The following is a 20454-nucleotide window of genomic DNA, read 5'->3' as shown; positions in this document are numbered from 1 at the left end:
CTTTTTGTTTTTTAATAAAAAAACTAATCTAATTGGTTAGAATTTAAAAGCCTTTCTCGATTTAGGAGCTTTAAGCGGTTGCCTAACTCATTTAAGACAAAAGCACCCCCAAAATTAGTCGGGACAAAGTCCTGAACCCTTGATGCCAATCAAAAAAAAAAAAAAAAAAAAAAAAATCTGTCTTTATATGAAGGGTGCTCTCCCTGAAGTTTTCTTTATATAATCCATCATCTGTTCAATTTCAAGGAAGCAAAGCCCTCTCTTCCCCCCAAAGAAGTAAAAAAGAAACACCCTCTTGAGTCTTCTTGATGGAACTACGAATTCCTTATTCCTTTCCCTCATGTCTTGCTACATTAAATCACCAAAGAAATGCAACTGCACTAACAAGGAAACATACGAAAAGAGGCAAGCAATGCCTATCAGTATTACCCTCCTTCGTTATCGTCTCAGCAAAGTTCGATGAAACACAAGTGAATCAACGACGGTCAGCTAATTATCACCCAAGTATTTGGGATCAGAAACTCATTGAGTCCTTTACCACTCCCTACTCAGTAAGTCCACTTACTATATAACACTTTTCCACATTTATTATGACACATATATGCAGTAATTATTTATATTTACTATAATGAATATTTGGCTGTGTTGTGTTGCAGTATGAGATCCATGCCACTCGGCTTGAGGGGTTGAAGCAAGACGTTAAAACTTTGTTGACATCCACAAAAGACAAAAGTGTCTTACTGAGGCTTATAGATTCAATGCAGCGGCTAGGAGTGTCTTACCACTTTGAGCAAGAGATAGAAGAGGTTTTGAAATTTCAACGTCCAGATGTTACTAGCGATCTTTACACAGCCGCATTGCATTTTCGGATTCTAAGAGAACGTGGTTTCCCAGTTAGCTCAGGTGATATTACATACCATCATTCATGTAACTAGGGAATAAGGAGTGAGGATTTGTTGGGGCCAAAACATGAAAATTTTTGGGTAAATTATAAAGACCCTAGAAAATTGAAAGTCAAAGTATTTATCACTAAATGGCCAATATTTTGTTGTACTAAAATGAAAATAAAAATAAAAAGCAAACAACAATCCTTTAAGTGGATACAGATAGTGTGACATCACTCAAAATTCAAAGTGGCAAATTTCTAAGAATATTAGCATTGATTGAGCTAAAAAATTTAGTTTTTAGTGCCTAAAAAAAACCATGTTATTTATTTTAATTAACTTACTTTTCACAACTTACCATACATCAATACTCTTATTTTTCACAACAAAACTAAACACTATTCATTTATTTATTATTTTCTCTCTCTCTTCTTCTCTGTCTCTCTATCTTCTCCCCCTCTTCAACCCATAGCCACCATCACGGCACAACCACCACAAAACTAGTGAAGAAGAAACCCTCGAGGAAGAACCAAAAAAAACCAGCGAAGAACCACCCACTACCATCCACAATCACAAACCACCAAATCGACACCCACTGCCAAAACCACTGGAGAGAGAAGAGAGGAGAGATTGGGGTGAAGGTGAAGATGAAGATGAGAGGATTGGCCAAAGAAGAGAGAGAAAATATATAATAATGAAAGAAAGGAACTCACCGAATATATATATATATATATATATATATATTTATATATATTTACAACTTTGTTGCTACAGTAGACTATGAACAATGACAGTCTTCTGTAGCAAGTTTGTTAAATTTTTTAACAGTAACACCATTGATGTAGCTTAGTGTTTGTTGTTTGTGGTGCTAAAAATAAAAATTTGGCTCTTTAGCACCACCAATGATAACACTCTAACATTGGATTCTAAACATCAAAGAAGTAAATTGTAATACCAAACACTTATGGGTCAAGTCACCACTTTATTTTTGGAGAAATTACCACTTTGGGTTCACTTTCAATTTGGTTCTCACTTTTTCCAAACAATTAATTTGGTCTTATTATTTTTAATTTGTTGTCAAGTTAGTCCCTATTATCTACTCACTAACAAAAAATGCCTATTTGGCCAACAATTTGCATTGTTGGCATGCCTAATATTAAAATATTAAATGAGATGTTGACGTGTGTAAATTTTACTTAATACATTAATGAAGATGACAAAAAAAATGTCACATCAAATTTTAAAAATATTTTCTTTTGTTTACCATTTTTTTTTCCATTTCTTTATTTTTTTTCTTTCAATTTTCTTAAAAAAAAATTTAACCAAACATAATTTCGTTTTTATTTATTTTTTTGAAATTTCTTGGTAACCAAACATAATCTAGTTCAACAAAAGTATATTAACACACACACACACACACACACACACACACATATATATATATATCAAATTGTTTCTAACCTTCAATTTGACTTTGAATCACAACGAATCTTATGTTAACAATCAAGAAAGATCAAATTAATTCCACAAATTTTAGCCAAAATCCCCAACTTCAAACTAATCCCCAAAATCTTCACCTTCAAACCCAAATTCATCACAAACCCAACGCTAACTTTCCAGCACCACCACTAACTCCTGAGAAGCCCCCCATTGCACATGGTTGGTTGGAGCAAGAGTGATTGTGTAAGAGTGGCTATAGTGTCGGAGAAGATCAATTTTACTTCTTCAAATTTATATTTCAAATTTGAGATCACAAACCAAACATTAAAAATGAAGAAAAGCAAATCCGATACTGAAACCCTAAAAACCAAAAGAGAGAGAGAAAGGAAATAAACATGTTGTAGAAATGAAGATATGAGAAATGAGAGAAGAAGATTGAGAGCAATTTAAACGAGAGAGGAATATTGAGAATAAGATACCTAATTTATCTGTGTATTTTTAACCAATAATAATCGATCTATGGAAAATGTTGTAGAGAGGAAGATATGAGAAATGAGAAACTCTCTTTCCCATAATTTCTCTTTCATATTTTAAATTCTTTTTTTCCTTTCTTTAAAATTGAGAAATTGATATATTTTTTCATTTAAATTCTAATGTCGCATTTTTTTAATTGTCAAATAAAATTTGTTATTATGATTTTTTTTTTTTTTTTGAGAAGTGTTATTATGATTTTTGCCACATAAGCTTTAATTGTGCCAATTATGCAAATCATTTGTCACATAAGCATCTTTTTTCGTAGGTAATCGGTAGATACTAACTTGACAACAAGTTAAAAATAAAAATGACCAAATTTACTATTTGGAAAAAGTGAGAACCAAATTAAAAGTGCCTCCAAAATGTAGAGACCAAAATGGAAATTTCACCTGTATATTTTTAGAATTTTTTTAAAAAACTATCAGTTTTGGGTCATAAATTTTGTAATCTAAAGTTTGAAATATTAATATATTAAATATACAAATAGAATTTTTTTTTTGAAAGGAAATTCTAGGGGGGACCATTGCTCCCCTTAGACATAATGTGCTTTCTCCCAGAATCTAACCATATATGCAAGGTTCTTAAATTTGGAATATTAACTAAATTAGTGGGAAAGTATTGTGAATCGGAGAAAATTATTAAGTATTTCCGGAGTATCATAATTGCATACTCCCCTCTCTCACATGAATGGTGGGTCCTATCATAAATTTAATTAGTGGGACTTACTATTCATGTGAGAAAAAAGAGTACGCATTTATGGTACTCTGGGAGTACACAATAATTTCCCGTAAATTGGAACATATGTTAAAGAATCATTAAAATAATTATAAAAATTTATATATTTGATACAATCTAACTTCCATACTTTACATCTCTACTACCAATCATCTGTTTTTAACAAGATTACATATTTCTAAGCACAAATGCTCAAAAGTCAATTACTGTGGTACTCCTATAAAAACACTAGTTCCTTTTTATTTGATTTGAGGTTCTCTTTATTAGCCTTGTCGGCTAAAAAAGGATAAATATAATCTAAATAAATTTATTGTTATACCCTTATCGCATCAAGAGGGGATATAAAAGATTATAATTAAAATGGGTAAATAGTAAATTTAATGTCTTATAAGTTTTTTCTTCCACTTTTCCTCCTAATTTGGAAGGATGGATTTTGCTGGGTCAAGCTAAAAAAGACCACACAACCTCATTTTTCTACCTCCATTTTCCATCTCCCTTTTTCATCTAACCAAACGGACAAAAAATACTAATATAGGTTAAAAAAAATATTTGGAGTGACTTTATCAAGAAAACATTTAACATGGAAAGACAAAAATGATAAAATAAGACAAAATCATTAAATTTGATTTAAAGAAATGAAATTAAAAATTCAAAGGTATTTGTTCTCTTGTTTGCTGTATTTGATTTTCAAAAAAAAAAAAAAAAAAAAACGAAAAAAAAGAAGAAGACAAAAACAAAAAAACAAAACAAAACAATCCAATTGCCAAATGCGTAAAGTAATCTATTACTCATCACTTTGGGGATCATGAAGAAGGAAAGGTCTTTAATATACGTGTGTATCTCGATTTTGTTTGAAGGGACTTTAACAATTCATTTCTGGGTGCATGATGGTGGTAAACAGATGTGTTTGACAGATTCAGAAGCAGAGATGGGAGATTCATAGACAGCTTAAGCAGGGATGTGGAGGGACTTTTGAGTTTGTATGAAGCCTCGCACCTTAGGATGCATGGAGAAAATATATTGGAAGAAGCCAGGGATTTTAGTATCAAAAACCTGAATTTATTAATGGAAAAATTGGACAGTAATTCAGCTAAGAAAGTGAAACAGTCACTGGAAATCCCCTTATTTTGGAGGATGCCTAGAGTTGAAGCTCGGAACTTTATTGATGTCTATCAAAAAGATAATACAAAGAACTTGACCTTACTTGAGCTGGCTAAGTTGGATTACAATTTAGTGCAATCCGTGTATCAACAAGAACTCAAGGAGTTAGAAAGGTCGGGCTAATTACTTTGCTCCATATATAAATGCTTTCATGGAAACTTGCAATAAGATTAACATGTTTGAAAGTTGATTCATCAGGTGGTGGAGAGACTTGGGTTTTAAAGATAAGCTAACTTTTTCAAGGGACCGACTGATGGAGAATTATATGTGGGCTGTGGGTATCATTTTTGAGCCCCAGTTCTCCAAGTGCAGGATAGGCCTCACCAAATTTGTATGCATATTAACAGCTATTGATGACATGTATGATGTATATGGATTGCTAGATGAGCTTGAATGCTTCACCGATGCAGTGAAACGGTATCATAGAAACATGATCATCAAGGATACTACTATTAATTTAATCTTTTTCCTAATCATCACCTTTTTTTTCTTTTCAGAATTTCCCAACCGTCACTTTGATGATAAACATTGTTCCTTTTATCTGTGTTTTTTTTCTTTTCTTTTCGCAGATGGGAAATGAAGGCAATGGAGGACCTACCCATATACATGAAGATTTGCTATGTTGCTATTCTTAACTTTGCTAATGAAATGGCTGGTGATGTCATCAAAGATCATGGCTTGAATATTCTGACCTATCTTATTGAAGAGGTAAGCTAATTCTACAAAGAAAAATATCGTTTTACATTCTCTCACACTCCTTTGATATGTACACTTTGTACACATAATGGGTGAGCTTTAGTACAACTTTTTTTGTTTTTTTCCTTTTGTTTTAGTTTAGTAATATTTTAAATATTTGAACTTTTAATTTTTTTTTCTATAAATAAGTTAGTTTTTAAGTTTTTTGTCTCATATTATACAAACTAACTTATAATCTCATGCATGTAAATGAAATATAGGTACAAATAAGCATAACTAAATGAGTATTAAAATTTTATCAAGTTTATATATAATGTTTGTATATTTGAAAATATAAAATTACTAATAATAAAATAAATATAAGTTTATTTGAAACAAATGAAAAAAAAATCATTTAAATTGTTATTCATGATACAATTTTAATTTGTTCAATTACTATTTCTATAATAATAATAATAATAATAATAATAATAATAATAATAATAATAATAATAATATAAGAAAAATGAATCAAAGAAGTTGATTTTATAAAAAAAAATGAATCAATGAAGGTGATTTTATTAAGGTTTATTAATTTTGATTTTATGATTTTCTCGCATAATAACTCATTGAGGATAAATTCAAAATGGATTACGGCATCCAATTGTAATTTGCCACATCAGATTTTTACAAATAATAGATTAACGCTACCACACACAATCAACCCTCTTTTTGAATACTATATTCAAAAAATCAAATTCTCAAAATCCCAAGCTTCCTCCGTACATGCCACTGATTCAAGAAGCCACAAACGTTGTCGAGCTAGGAATCCTCTAGCGACACTGCCGGACTTGAGGAGTCATCTCCTTCTTATAATTTCTTCCTTTTTCAAAACCCATTTCACTAAACCATTCAATTTTAACAAATCAACACTTTGTTTTTAGATTTTCTTGAAACTCCTCTTTTTTGAGTTTTTTTTTTTTTTTTTTTGAATGAATGAAGCACTCTTCAGTGTTTACAGTTAGTGTAGCTAGAGCTGAATTTGTTGAAGTTGTACTTGTTACTACTCTTTGAAGAGTAAAGATGGAGGGTGTAAATGGGTTTTGCAAGAATATGAAACTACTTACATCAAATTTGTAAATTGAGTAAGAGAAATTTGTTGAAGATGTTACACTAGCTTCAATGGATTTCTTCGATTTTGACAACATTGTTGGAGGCATTAGAGGTGTCGATAGCTTCTTGACTATGGCGTGAAGGGGAAGAAGCCTAGGCTTTTGAGGATTTTGGAGGGGAGAGTGGGTTTGTGGTGAGTTATTGGGAGGGGGGTGGGTTTTGAGAGAGAGGATGAGAAGGGGGAGAGATTGGTGGTGGCCATGAAGGAAAATGATGCTGAGAGAGAGAGAGAGAGAGAGAGAGAGAGAGAGAGAGAGAGAGAGAGAGAGAGAGAGAGAGAGAGAGAGAGAGAGAGAGCTTGACGAAGGAGAGGAATCTAGAGTTTTAACTAAGTTATGATTTTGTGTGGTAGGGTGTATTTGGTTTTCTCTAAATTGCTAATATGGCACTTCCTTATTGGGAGCTGTAAAACCACCTTTTACGCCAAGACCAGACTAAATTGAAACTCTAAGGGCTCGTTTGGTTTAGACATGACTCAGTTTTTATAAATCAATACTCATAACTAATAACTTAACCTCAAAACTCATAGCTCATAATCCAAACTCCACTATTACTCAAAATCTCAAAGCCTTTTGTTTAGTTACAAAATCCGATCACATATCTCAACTTTTAAGTTTAATTTCTGCCAAAATGGTGAAGCCCTCACCACTAGCACTACACAGTGGTTTTATCGTTGCTACTCGCGTCTTTCTCTTCCCCTCTTCCATATTCTCCCATCAGACAACCAAGAAAAGCAAAGCAGTCACCGGCCCCAATCTTCTTCAATCTGCTACATAGTGGGTTTATTGTTGCTACCACATTCTCATCTGCTTCAATTTTCTTTCATTTTCTATTTAATTTTTCCTTCATTAATACCCATTTATTGCTCTCTTTCCAAAAACCCATTTCACACCTTGTCTGAATTCAAATCGTCATCCCACTCTAAAATTGAAAACTGAAAATATTGTAGCAAAATAATTTTTAAGTATATGAATTGTACCGTGGGACCCATTTTTAATATTTTTTCTGAATAAAGTGGCCGTGGGTCCCGTGAACAGTGATTTTTTCTCCTAAAAAAGCTGAAACACGTGAAAAAAAAACGCAGAACACAAAACGCAAACGCAAATACTTCCTATCCAAACACTCACCAAATCTCATATTGTTTTTCACTTACCCATAATCCATATTTTATCTCTACCCACTCCAAATCTCATACTTTTTTCTCCTACCCACAGCCCAGGCTCCATTGCTCAACAACCTTTCTCTCTCTCCAAAACTGGCGGCTCATTCTTGTCTCACTTGATTCGATCTTTTTTTCTCGTTTGTGTTTGTCATGATTGAATCAAATATCATCAAACACAAACCCATTTCACGGCAAACACAAGACAATCTTGGCTCAACAAATTTTTCTCTCTCGCTTGAATCAAATATTGTCTCAAATTTTTGTGGGTTTGTGTTTGTGGATAGAGAAATGATATACCAGTTGAGCCAAGATTAGATCAAAGAGAAATGAGAGATTGTGTCGCAAGAGCCAAAAGAAAAAGAGAAAGAAGAAAGTTCCAAATGTTGAGAGAGGAAAATCTAATTTGTATTGATCGAGAGTTCTGATTTGTTTGAGAGACGAGAAAGAAAGTGAATTTAATAAATACTGATAGAGACAACTCATCCGTGTGGGTCCCAGATGTTGGTTATTTTTACAAAATTGTCATTTTAACTCAATTCTCATGACTTGAAAAATCAAAAGATAGTTTTCAGTTTTCAGTTTCCATAATTTAGACTCAATTTTTTGAGTATTGAGTTATGAAAATTGAGTTAAGCAACTAATCCAAACACAACAAGTTCATGTGGGGTCCACAAAATTTGGAAAATAAGTTATGAAAACTAAAAATTGGGTGATGAAACATCTAAACCAAACAAACCCTAACTCATTTAGCATAAAAAAAATTAAGAAATTAAATTGACATCTCAATTTTTATAGTATAGTAAATAGTTGCATCAAAATTAAGAAAATTTGATGTAACACATGACAAATTATAATATAATTTGAGATCTAATTGAATTTTCTTATAATTTTTGCTTTATATATATATATATATATATATGATAAGTTACTTGAAATAAATTGTTCACAAAGAAACACATAATGTCCACACTTAAACGCTAGAAATTCACATTTGTTAAGACTATCTACATTTAACATCGCATGTTGGGTACAAATAGTGTATAAGAGGAGCGTGAGACGATCAAAGCCCATTTCTCAATACTTTGAAATTTTAATTGGAGAGAAATGTTTGGACATTGTTTTTCTTAATAATACAAGTAAAAAAAAAAATACTAAGGGTACGTTTGATACACTGAATGAGGATTACGATAGGAATTGTAATCTTTATTAATAGTAATAAAGTGCGTTGAAAAGTTTGCTTATTTGAAAATATATTAAGTTTTGAAATTATTGCACTTACTAAGGAATATCTAATACAACATTTTAAAGAGGAATAGTTATTCCTCATTTTGAAAAATAGCTGTTCATAAGGAATGACTACTCCTTGTAATAAAAATATAACCAAACTAAAAAATAACTAAACCATAAGAATAACTATTACATTACAGCGCCTATTACAGTCTACCAAATATGCCTTAAGTAAAAGAGCACTGTTTAACACTTATTTAAGGAAATAACCTATGTGGATTTCTTCTCGTCAAGAGACTAGTCCCAACTCATCTCTTAACGAGATGGGTTCTTTAAGCATGCGTTCATCTAACTGAAGTTGATGCCGCCATTTTAAAATTTTTGGTCTACCTGGATCTTTGTCTTTTCAGGAGTCGAGTTCCAGTTAAATATTAAAATATGGGACTCATCTTTTCAAGAAACGAGATCAACTTAAAACCCAAGAATTGTCACTTGAAGTGATCATAACAATAACTTTAATGTTGTTCTTGGCCTAGTTATTAGCTATTCCTGCATGGAAAAATAAATAAATTTGAAATATAAGTTGATCAAAACAAAGGGAAAAAAAATAAAAAAATCATCTGTCTAAATAGATAATTATCAAAAGGTTGCTCATTAATTTATAGCTGAAGACAGAGAGACACCATGAAGAAACAAGGGAAGTTTGTTAGTTGGTGAAGAATATGATCAAAATTATGAGAAAATCAAATCTGGGTATTGAAGACAGGTGATTTTAGAGAGGGGTTTTTATAGTTGTGGGATTTGGTGAGATTTAGGTGACTTTGGCATCAATTTATAAGCTAAATTTTTAGCTTTTATGTACAATTTTTTAAAATCTCAACTTTTCTCATATTTTAAAGATTGATTGGAATAACATCATTTTCATGAGTCAATTATTAACTCTTTTTTTATACCTCAATCAAATTAGATTGTGTCAACAATTGTGAGATGTGACAGAAGTAAGATATTTTTTTTTGTCTCACTATATTTATTATTAAATAAACAATGAAGTCCTCCCTATCTAACTAAAAAAATGTTAAAAAATTAAGGTTATATTTAGTAACAGTTTTTGTTTTCTATTTTCAAAAACTTGTTTTTGAGAATATAATGAAAAAAAAAAAAAACAATTTTCTTATACTTTTGAAATCAAAAACATGTTTGGTTAGTTGAAATTAAAAAAAAAAATGTTTTTTGAAGAAAAAAAAAAAGAAATACTAAAATATGTTATTACTAAGATTTGAACTCTAATGATAACTCATTAAATGAATTAGATTCATTAAATTAAATGCATATTTTAATTTGACTTTTGAAAATTAAAAACTACCAACGCGCACCCTTAGTGCGATGATCACTCCACAAGTATAAGTGCTTGTAGGATATTGGGGCAAGAGCCGGAGTTCAAGTTTTCAGGAAGGAGCTTCACACATATATACACTTAGATTAATAGTATAAATTTTATCTTGTATAAAAATAAATAAATAAATAGAAACTGAAAACAGTCTTTTACATGTTTTCAATTTCTTTCATAAATAGAGTTTTGAGAACAGTTTTTGTTTTTTTTTTTTTTTATCTATTTTAGATTACCAAAAAAGCTTTTTAGTCTCAAAAATATAAAATTATTTTTGGAAAAAGAAAATAAGAGGAAAAAACAATTACCAAACATACTCTAAGTTAATCTCTAAAAGCCATTGTGTGGGTATGATCAATGCGGTCAAGGGCGAAGCTACGTTGTCCCTTGGCCCCCCCAAAATTTTGATTTCTTCTACTGTTAGGCTATGAGTCTGATAGCAAAAAATAAGTAAAAGGCTATGGCTCCCTATCTCTACTTAGTCCAATAGAAAACCCAAAGTCCTCAGATAAAATACTAGTTAGCTCTCTCAATTGTCCAAATGATTTGTTGTCAATCTAAATATCCAATAGATTTTTTCCATCATTCTCAATCTCAAGAAGCCACCTGCAGGATTCTCAAAGAAAATAGAAGTTATCACTGCTACTTTTTCTCCTGCTGATACAAGCCCACACTGCACCATGTTTCTTTCCTCTCATTGCTGATTGCTCTAAACACATTAACTCTCCTCTCAACAATGGTAGAAATCAAGTAAACCCCTTTCATCTAAAAAAAACTATCCATATTTGCTTTCAGTTCCAGCTTCTTCTTGTGTCTCAATATTTCAGGTTTGTTTGTTTTTTCAACATCATATGGGCATTTAGATTTATGCTTTTTATATATATGATAATGGTCATTTAGTTTTATGAATATGCTTTGTTTATTAAGTTGTTCAATTTGTTGTATTCCTATATGATAATATATTATATCTCTTTCCATATCGTCATTTTTTTTTTTAATTTGAAATTAGGAGCTCAATAATTCATTAAAAAATAAGAAAATTTTCAATATTATGAATAATGATGGGTTGATGGTGCTTAAAATAATAGTATGCAAATTTTTGTATTTGTGTATGGTAAAATAGACTACCTTTTGTACTTCCATTAATATTAAAGAATATGACAATATATCAAAGTTGATAATTTTGTATATATAAATTTATGAATTATGATTTTTCTATCAATATTGCAATTTAGCCCCCCAAGTACAAATTTTTGGCTACGCCCCTGAATGCGGTCTGGCCCTATCTTGTAACTGTACCTTTGGAAAAAAAAAAAGGGGATAATTACACATAACCCACCTGTGGTTTGGGCGAAAATCACTTTGCCTACCCGTGGTTTAAAAAGTATCACTTAACCCACCTGAGGTGTGTTTCCGTCACTCTCCGTAACCCACCTCGGTCTCTGCCGTTACAAAAACACCTTTTAACCCCAAAACAGAACATAACGCGAATCAAAACCCCCAAAACTCAAACACTTTTCGAGAGAGACACCCAAGGTGCAATCAGGCTTGTTCTTCGCGGTTTGGAGCGTGTGGAGAGGGAAAAAGCACTTGTTTTGCATCATCGAACCTGGGCAAGGTATGTGTGATGTTTTTTCATCTGCATTTGGGTCTGTTCCTGATTTAGGGTTTCAGATTTTGTTCAAGTGTGAACTTACTGTGTGAAAGTCTAAATCCAGGAATCGTGTTATGTTGAGATGTCTTTATCAAGTGGTAATTTCTCGGGTTCATGTGGACATATGTGCAATGAGCAGACTTGTGTTTTGAGAACAAGTTTGAGTTTGCACAATTTTGGGAGGAGGTTCTTGGGTTGTAGCCGTTATAAGGTTGGTCCTAAGTGTCCTTTCTTTATTTGGATTGATAACCCAACCTGGCCTCATGGGAATGAAGCTGCACCTTTGGCTCTAGAGAAGATGTCTAGGCTTCAGACTGCTCTCCAACTTGCAAATGAGAGGGAAAGGACAGCTCTGGAAATGGCAGAAGAAGCTAGGCAAATGGCAGAAAAGGCTCTTGAAGAGGAAGCCAAAGCCAAGGAGAGGGAGAGAAAGGCTCGAGCTGTCTGTGCAAAAGTTAAGGAAAAAGCCATTCTTGCTGAAGAGAAGCAAAGAATGTGGAAGTCTACATGCATTTTGTCATGGATCTTTTTTGTTATTGTTATGTTGTTGTGTTTTGGCTCAATTGAGTTCTCTGGAGTGAAGAGACCTAGATTGTTGCCCCTGAAGTAGTTAATTGGTTAGTAGAGATAGTTATGACAATGGTGTTAATGAATTTGCATTGTAATAGCACTAGCCTATTGATGTAATGTTTTGATGTGTCAATGAATGAAGAATTGGTCAATTATTGAGTATTTTGTGCATATCATAACAATCATTCAATGGAAGAAGTAATGGTCAATTATCAATTTGGCTGTGCATACCATAACAACCATTCCACAATAAAAACTTCTCATACACTCTATTAGAAAAATATACTTGGACACAATTTGTAGTAGCAATAAATAAACTTTCATATAATTTGGTTGTGCATATCATTCCACAATAAAAATAATATACTTGGACACAATTTGTAGTAGCAATAAATAAACTTCCATATAATCTAGTTTGGACAAATATTGTTCCATACAAACTGTAATATCACAACTTCCATATAACAACCTGGAGTGTATTGTACCTTAATTACAAAAAAGTACATTCCAAGGCCAGCAGTGATTGTTTTTTACACTAATTAGTAATTACAAAAAAGCACATTCCAAGGCCAGCAGTGACTGTTTTTTACACTAATTGATAATTACAAAAGGCCAACAGTGGTCTTCACAAAAAAAAAAAACCAAAAAGGCCCACATGTTCCCACTAGCTTTACTCCCAATGCTGGCATGCGTACCCACTAGCTTCATTCATTTCTTGCCTTTACTCTTTCCTCTTTCCACCCACTGGATTCATTTTTGGTGGCCTTTATGCAGCAAGCTGTCCTCTAGTCCTCACACCACCAGTGCTCCCACTTGCATGTGAAGGCTACAAAATAAAAAATAGATCCACTTGTTAAAAAATATCCCAAACTACACAACCATCCAGGACTAAGTTACCTGTGAAGAACTTGGTAAGGTATCCCAGGTCTCCCTAGGTGTGTGAAACTCTGGTTGTGAGGAAGAGAACCATCCTGCTCTCTTGTGAGATGGCCTAGGTTGATTTCCTTGCTGTGAGGATGAAGGCTGAGTGGCAGACATCATGTTGTAGGTCTGGGTAGGCTGCTGGGATGGTGGCTGAGGTGCAGGCTGAGGTGCAGATCTAGGTGCAGGCACCCCTTCCCTTGCCTGCAACAAAACCCAGTTTCAATGCAGTGTCTATTGTAAGTTTAAAAACAAGTTTTTTTTTTCTTTTTTTGCCATTTAAATCCTAATTACTTACAACTTTTTCTCTTTGAAGTCTCTGTCTCCTCTGCCATGGTGTCTCCCCAGTGATGCCAGCCTTGCACCCTCTTGAGTTATGCCCTTCCTTTTTGCATTTCCCACATCTTACAGGTCTGTTCTGTCTACTTGCTTTGTAAGGGTTCCTAGGCTCATCAGAAGCCCTCTTTCTTTGCTTGGGTGATCTGCCTGGTGGTTTGTATATGTGAGGTGTCAGGGGAGCAGGCTGTCCAGTCTCAGCCCATTCTGATTGGCCAGGCATGAGAGGAAGTACCTCCTTGTATATCTCCATGTAAGTTTCTTTGAAGTAGCATGGGTGGGTATAGTCTTCTGGTGTCTCAATGTGTGTATAAATGGCTGTTATGGCATGTTTGCAGGGAATGCCATTTAAATCCCAAGACCTACAGCTACATGTCTTCTTCACCAAATCAACTACATGCCTCTCATACTGACTGCCTACCTCATAAAGGAAACTACCAACTGGGGTAGCACTAAATGCCTTACTTTCAACCTTCAATTTCTCCAACCTATCTTGTATGCTTGGACACAACTTTCCAGCATATTTCTGTATCCCTTCCCTTTTTGTGTAAAGCCTAGTCATAAGTCTAACCCTAATCCACTCCAACATTGCCAAGATAGGCTTGTCCCTAGACTTCAATATCATTGCATTAAAAGACTCACTCAAATTATTTACCAAACAATCTGTTAAGGCCCTAGGAGTGAAGTGTGACCTTGTCCACTGTGCAGGTGCAATGTTTGCAAGATACTCATATGCCTTTTCATCCAAATCCCTTATGTACTGCATACATCTCTCAAACTCCCTTACTGTTGTGGCAGCAACACACCTCCACAATGCATCCTTCAGTTCCAATCCCTTGTGATCAACTTTGAAATTGTTGTAGATGTGTTTCACACAATATCTATGCTCCACGGTAGGGAATAGTGTCTCTATTGCAGGTATAAGCCCCTGTAAATAAGCAAACAAACAAACAAAACAAGTTAGTTCAGCAAACAAAGCCAACTATTCAAGTGTAACTGAACAAAACAAAACTTGCATACCTTTTGCCTATCAGAAATGAAGACCAACTGAAACTCCTCTAGCCTCCCTATATCATCAGCAAAAATTTCCAAAAACCATATCCAAGACTCCCTGATTTCTTGTTCCACAACAGCCATGGCTACTGGAAAAATGTTGTCATTTGCATTCTTGGCAATGGCAGATAAGATTTGCCCACCAAATCTGTGCTTTATGTGACAACCATCTAAACCTATAAATGGCCTGCATCCACCTAAAAATCCTACCTTCTGAGCATTAAACCTAACATACATCCTCTTAAATTTTGGCTGGGAAGTCTCCTCAGCCATTTCTGTTTGCAGTATAACCCTACTCCCCTTGTCTACAATGGTTATCATTTGTGCATAGTCCCTAAGGACACCATATTGCAGTTGCTCATCTCCATTTATCAAATCCTTTGCCTTTCTCTTTGACCTATACACTTGGTTTACACTTAGGTCAACAGATAAATTTTGCATCACATGGTTGTGTACACCACTCACCTCCCAATTTGGATTTTTGCTAAAATCCTCAATAAACCTCTTAGCAACATAAGCTAATGTTGCTTGGCTGTTTTTGAAAGACTTGGGACAAGTACAGTCATCAGTCAAGGTTTTAATTTGAAATGTTAGCTCTCCACTTATTTGAGATGCATAACATCTCCACCCACACCTATTCTTGCAGTGAACTGATATCTTGGTCTTCTCATTAAGCTTGAATTTGATGTCAATAGGTTTTTTGATTGCATACTCCCTCAAAGCAGCTCTGAACACCTTTGCATTAGGGAACTTCATCTCCTTCTTCAGTACAACATTTCTCATGTCACTCTTAGCATTAAACTCTACTTGCTCAGGTACCTGCTCATCATCAGACCCATCCATGCTTACCAGGTCATCCTCAAGGGCTGGCTCAGCCCACTCAGGGTCTGTGTGGGGTGCATTGCTTGATTCTTGGGCTATGTGGGGTGCATTGCTTGATTCTAGGTTTGTATTGGGAGCAGAACCTTGTGGAGCTGAGTTTTGAGCAGCAAATACATCATCACCAAAGCCATCCCCCTCTAGGCCTTCATTTAGCCAATCATCATCATCATCATCATCATCTCCTTCAACATTTTGTTCTTCATCTCTTGCATCAATGTCAACATCCTCAACGTCTTCTTCATCATCACTCTCATCATTATTCTCATCATCATTCTCATCATCTTCATCATCAACACCATCCAATTCTATTTCAACCCTTGCTACATCACCACTTACATCACCACCTGCATGACCACCTACACCATCTGCCACTCCCCCTGCATCATCACTTACACCACCTGCCACTCCCCCTGCATCACCACCTACACCACCATCTGCCACTCCCCCTGCATCAGGATACTCAACTACCAATGGCTCCACATCTATGTCAGTATAGATTATGATTTTTTCAGCATACCATGCCTTATGAAGGTTAGTCATGTTTACGACATCTGTATCTGTTTCTATGTCTCTTAAATCATGCTGTAGATCACCATCAGGAATTAAATACTTATATCTACTGTGTTCCTTAGGAGCACCAACTAGATGGCATAAATCCCGAATTTCAAAGTAACTCAACTTGTCAGGGTCAATCTCTGTCAGTAAACATACAGACCCACCCACATATTGTATGGTTGGCTTCTCCACAAAACATCCCCCAACATGAATTTCAAGGTCAAATGTGACATCATCCATCTGCAATTAAAATAAGTATTTTGTTTACACACACTGACATGCAGAAAGTGAGAAGAAGCCAAAAGAGACAACAAGCCAACAAATTGACAACAACACACGGACAAAGGACCACATAAAGCACATGCAAAACCAAATTCCCAACAAATTCATAGGGACCACACTACCCACACTTCACAAACAAGTGCAATCATTGACAAATAAACTTGATTCCTTCAGGTATATGCATTATAGAAACAACAATAGCAAAATGCATATCCTAAGCGATTCTACACATAAATAGCAAAATGCTAATTTAACATACAAAAAAAATTTTACCGTGCAGATGATTAGCAAAACCTAACTACGTGGGTGGGTCACCATAAAAAAATGACATCAAGAACCCAAATGCAGATGAAAAAACATCACACATACCTTGCCCAGGTTCGATGATGCAAAACAAGTGTTTTCTCCCTCTCCACACGCTCCAAACCGCGAAGAACAAGCTTGATTGCACCTTGGGTGTCTCTCTCGAAAAGTGTTTGAGTTTTGGGGGTTTTGATTTGCGTTATGTTCTGTTTTGGGGTTAAAAGGTGTTTTTGTAACGGCAGAGACCGAGGTGGGTTACGGAGAGTGACGGAAACACACCTCAGGTGGGTTAAGTGATACTTTTCAAACCACGGGTAGGCAAAGTGATTTTCGCCCAAACCACAGGTGGGTTATGTGTAATTATCCCAAAAAAAAAAAACACATTTCTCATAATTAATGTCTGATTGGCGTACATTATTTTTTATTGCAGTGGGCAACTCTCTGTAGATCACATTTAGCAGAAGCAAAGTGGTTTTACAGTGGATACATTCCTACAGTGGGCGAGTACCTGGAAAATGCTTGTGTTTCAGTGGGTGGTCCTGCAGCCATGTTTCATGCCTATATTCTGCTTGGTTGCACCTTAACAAAAAATTCTATTGATTGTTTCAAGAATGGCTCAGAGATAATATATTGGTCATCCCTCATTACTCGACTTAGCGATGATTTAGGGACTTCAGAGGTATGCTTGGTACAAATATTTGCAATTTAAGCTAGTCAAATATTACTATTTAATTTTTACCATAATAAGTATTAATGTACTAATTCTCTGTTTCTTTTATCCAAAGGCTGAGAGCAAGAGAGGTGATGTGGCAAAATCCATCCACTGCTACATGGTACGAGAAGGCATAACCGAAGTACAAGCAAAACAGTGCATAAAGGAATTAATCAACTATTCATGGAAAAAATTGAACAAAGAGAGTGCCAAAAATTCGTTGCCAAGATCAATGGTAAATATGTCACTAAACATGGCCAGAACTGCTCAGTGCATCTACCAACATGGAGATGGAATAGGAACATCGACTGGAACCATTAAAGACCATTTAACCTCCTTAATTGTTAAAGCAATCCCTATTGAAGAAACTTCTTGTATGATTTGATTATAAAGATCCAACATGTCTATCTCTTGTAGGCTTCATGGGCTTGTAGTTTTTCCATTAATTGGAAGATTTTAGTAGGTGGCATTTTGTGACTTCTTGTTCCAAGGCTATGAGACAGATCGGGAAAACTAATGTTTAAAGATTCTTTAACCTCTGTCATAGTCTATCACATTGGCATTGGCTTGCAGATCATGAACAATTTCACCGCTCTAGCCAAATTCAACTCAATTATTAGGCAAGGTATTACTAACATGCTCACTAGTATTTTGTGAACAAAATATATTAAATAAATGTTACGTCTCAAACAATTTGAAAATCATACAAATATGTAGATCATATGCCATGCCCCAAACCTAATTATAGGAGCGAGACATGAGCTGTGATGCCCTAGATTGATTAAATATTTTTTTAAGTGTGTTGAGTTCCACATCAGGCATATACAGTTGGCTTTATTAATAATTAAAAAGAGTTTCACCTATGATTAAACTAGTTTATATATATACACACACACTAATTGCTAATCCACGTGATGCATGGATTAGTTAAACAAAAATTTTAAATTTTCACTATGCTTAAAGTTATGATCACTTGAAAAAATAAGTAACAATTTAAGAGGGAAAAAAAACACTAATACCAATAAGAAGATTTCATGACTAGCTCGCGACTGGCTTGCAAGGCCACATGAGAAGCACATGCTAGAATCTGAAGAGTCTCATGCCAAGCTAGATTTCAAGCCAAGTCGTGAGTGACCCACGAAACTCACTACCTGGAGCTTTTTAACATGTGTTTGTCTCATTCCTTTATCAATCATATATAAGCCCTCACTAACCACAAAATTGTAAGGAGTTTTTCCAAGGAACTTTTGAGAGAGAAAACCCTAGCTACACATTTGAGAGTTAGAGATTGTATATCCACAATCACCTACATCATTTCTCTAGAGTTTTCCTCTACTCCTACCTCTCTATCTACACATCCTTAAGAGGTTCTTAGCCCAAACACTTACCTCACCCAATCTATGCGTTAAGAGAAGTTTTGGTGCATAAGGGCAGCATTGGAAGAAGCCATTGATTGAAAGATGCTATTTGGAGCTAATTGCTGGATCCAGATAACTAGTGAAGACATGGCTCCATGAAGCCCGTTGGTAGCTGGAACTTGAAGGGTTCAAGTACATTGAGTAGATTAGGCTTTGAGGTTCTTTTTGATATTCGTGTACTCCAACTTTATTCACTAATGGATCGATTTCGACTTGGAGGGCCGCAAAAAGGTTTTTTGCTGAGTACTTCAATTTCCTCTTTGATAACACATCTCGATGTTATCTTGTGTTTGCATCTCTCTTCCCTTACTCTTTAAAGTTTATATTTATTGTTTCTTGCTTGTGGTTATGGCTTAGAGAGTAGTTCCGGTTATTGCGTATCATTTACTCTTGTTTCGCACTTAGATAAGTTAGAGTAAAAGCAATTAAGCAGTGTTTTAAAAATTGGGAGTCTAAACAAGCTATAGTGTTTTACACTATTCGAGCTTTCAATTGGTATTAGAGCAAGTACACTTTTTGGATTTCGTTATCCTTGTGTGATCCTAGACCCCATTTGGGATGGATAGATCTCAATTCCTCAACACCCTCCTTTCTTTGATAGGAGTAGCTATGCATTTTGAAAAGTACGTATATGTGCTTTTCTATGTGCCATTGATGAGACTGCTTTGGACTTTGTTGAGAATGGTTGGGTGAGACCAACAACACCCAAGGTCGAATGGGACAAGGCTACCCTTGCTTTGACAAATACCAATAGCAAAGCTATAAATGCAATTTTCTATGGTGTTTCAACAGATGACTTTCACAGGATCTCTCATGTGAAGACTGCTCAAGAGGTGTGAAAAATTCTCAAGACCACCTATGAAGGAACCAAAAAAGTCAATGACACCAAATTGCAAATGCTTCACTACCCAGTTTGAGAAAGTGAAGATGAGTTGTTCGACTCGTTCTATGGTAGACTTAATGAGATTGTTATCGCCAAGCTTAATCTTGGAGAAAAGATTGAGGACACCAAAGTAGTAAAGACTTGGATGAGATCAAGATTCAAGAGTTTGTTGGTTCTCTTCAAACTTATGAGCTCAGCTTGCCTTCTCACAAGCCTAGCAAATCGCTTGCTCTTAAAACTATAGATGAGAGAACCGAGGAATCCACGGATGAGGATGATGTTGAGAAAGAGGTGGCTTATTTTGCAAAGAACTTCTGTAAATTTCTGAAGATGAAGAACAATGGGAAGTCATTTAGCAAAGGAAAATTTCCATCCTTTAAGAATGACACAAAAGACTTCAAAAAGAAGAATGTAAGAGAGTCATCACCACCCCAAGGCATTATTTGCTATGAATGCAATGGGCATGGGCATTTGAAGAAGGAGTGCTCGAACTATTTGAGGGAGAAG

The 20454-nt window shown here is 34.8% G+C and overlaps 3 protein-coding genes across 3 annotated transcripts; 2 read left to right on the top strand and 1 right to left on the bottom strand.

The window, feature by feature from the left end:
• The first annotated feature begins 245 nt into the window (after positions 1 to 245).
• Positions 246 to 12642, top strand: LOC115966991 (probable terpene synthase 9). The gene is made up of 6 exons (XM_031086111.1): positions 246 to 551; positions 657 to 903; positions 4495 to 4867; positions 4953 to 5171; positions 5324 to 5462; positions 12097 to 12642. The coding sequence occupies exons 1-6, from the start codon at positions 309 to 311 to the stop codon at positions 12640 to 12642; spliced, it is 1767 nt and encodes a 588-aa protein (XP_030941971.1). The 5' UTR covers positions 246 to 308.
• Positions 12643 to 13809: 1167 nt separating this feature from the next.
• LOC115966990 lies at positions 13810 to 16589 on the bottom strand. The gene is made up of 3 exons (XM_031086110.1): positions 16131 to 16589; positions 14880 to 16043; positions 13810 to 14787 (listed from the first exon to the last, which is right to left on the bottom strand). Exons 1-3 carry the CDS (start codon positions 16587 to 16589, stop codon positions 13810 to 13812), a joined length of 2601 nt encoding a protein of 866 aa, XP_030941970.1.
• Positions 16590 to 16627: 38 nt separating this feature from the next.
• On the top strand, positions 16628 to 18100 carry LOC115966989 (probable terpene synthase 9). Its single transcript, XM_031086109.1, has 3 exons — positions 16628 to 16636; positions 17365 to 17613; positions 17720 to 18100. The coding sequence occupies exons 1-3, from the start codon at positions 16628 to 16630 to the stop codon at positions 18029 to 18031; spliced, it is 570 nt and encodes a 189-aa protein (XP_030941969.1). The 3' UTR covers positions 18032 to 18100.
• Positions 18101 to 20454: the final 2354 nt, after the last annotated feature.

The sequence above is a fragment of the Quercus lobata genome, chromosome 11 (assembly GCF_001633185.2).
Source record: "Quercus lobata isolate SW786 chromosome 11, ValleyOak3.0 Primary Assembly, whole genome shotgun sequence".
NCBI lineage: Eukaryota > Viridiplantae > Streptophyta > Magnoliopsida > Fagales > Fagaceae > Quercus > Quercus lobata.
This window is presented reverse-complemented; position numbering and strand designations above follow the sequence as displayed.

Coding starts and splice junctions, on each gene's coding strand:
- LOC115966991 (XM_031086111.1), top strand. CDS start 309: ATGGAACTACGAATTCCTTATTCCTTTCCCTCATGTCTTGCTACATTA. Junction 552..656: donor CCTTTACCACTCCCTACTCA/GTAAGTCCACTT, acceptor GTTGTGTTGCAG/TATGAGATCCATGCCACTCG. Junction 904..4,494: donor TGGTTTCCCAGTTAGCTCAG/GTGATATTACAT, acceptor GGTGGTAAACAG/ATGTGTTTGACAGATTCAGA.
- LOC115966990 (XM_031086110.1), bottom strand. CDS start 16,589: ATGGATGATGTCACATTTGACCTTGAAATTCATGTTGGGGGATGTTTT. Junction 16,044..16,130: donor GTGGTCATGCAGGTGGTGAT/GTAAGTGGTGAT, acceptor AATAATGATGAG/AGTGATGATGAAGAAGACGT. Junction 14,788..14,879: donor TCATTTCTGATAGGCAAAAG/GTATGCAAGTTT, acceptor GCTTATTTACAG/GGGCTTATACCTGCAATAGA.
- LOC115966989 (XM_031086109.1), top strand. Junction 17,614..17,719: donor ATGATTTAGGGACTTCAGAG/GTATGCTTGGTA, acceptor TTTTATCCAAAG/GCTGAGAGCAAGAGAGGTGA.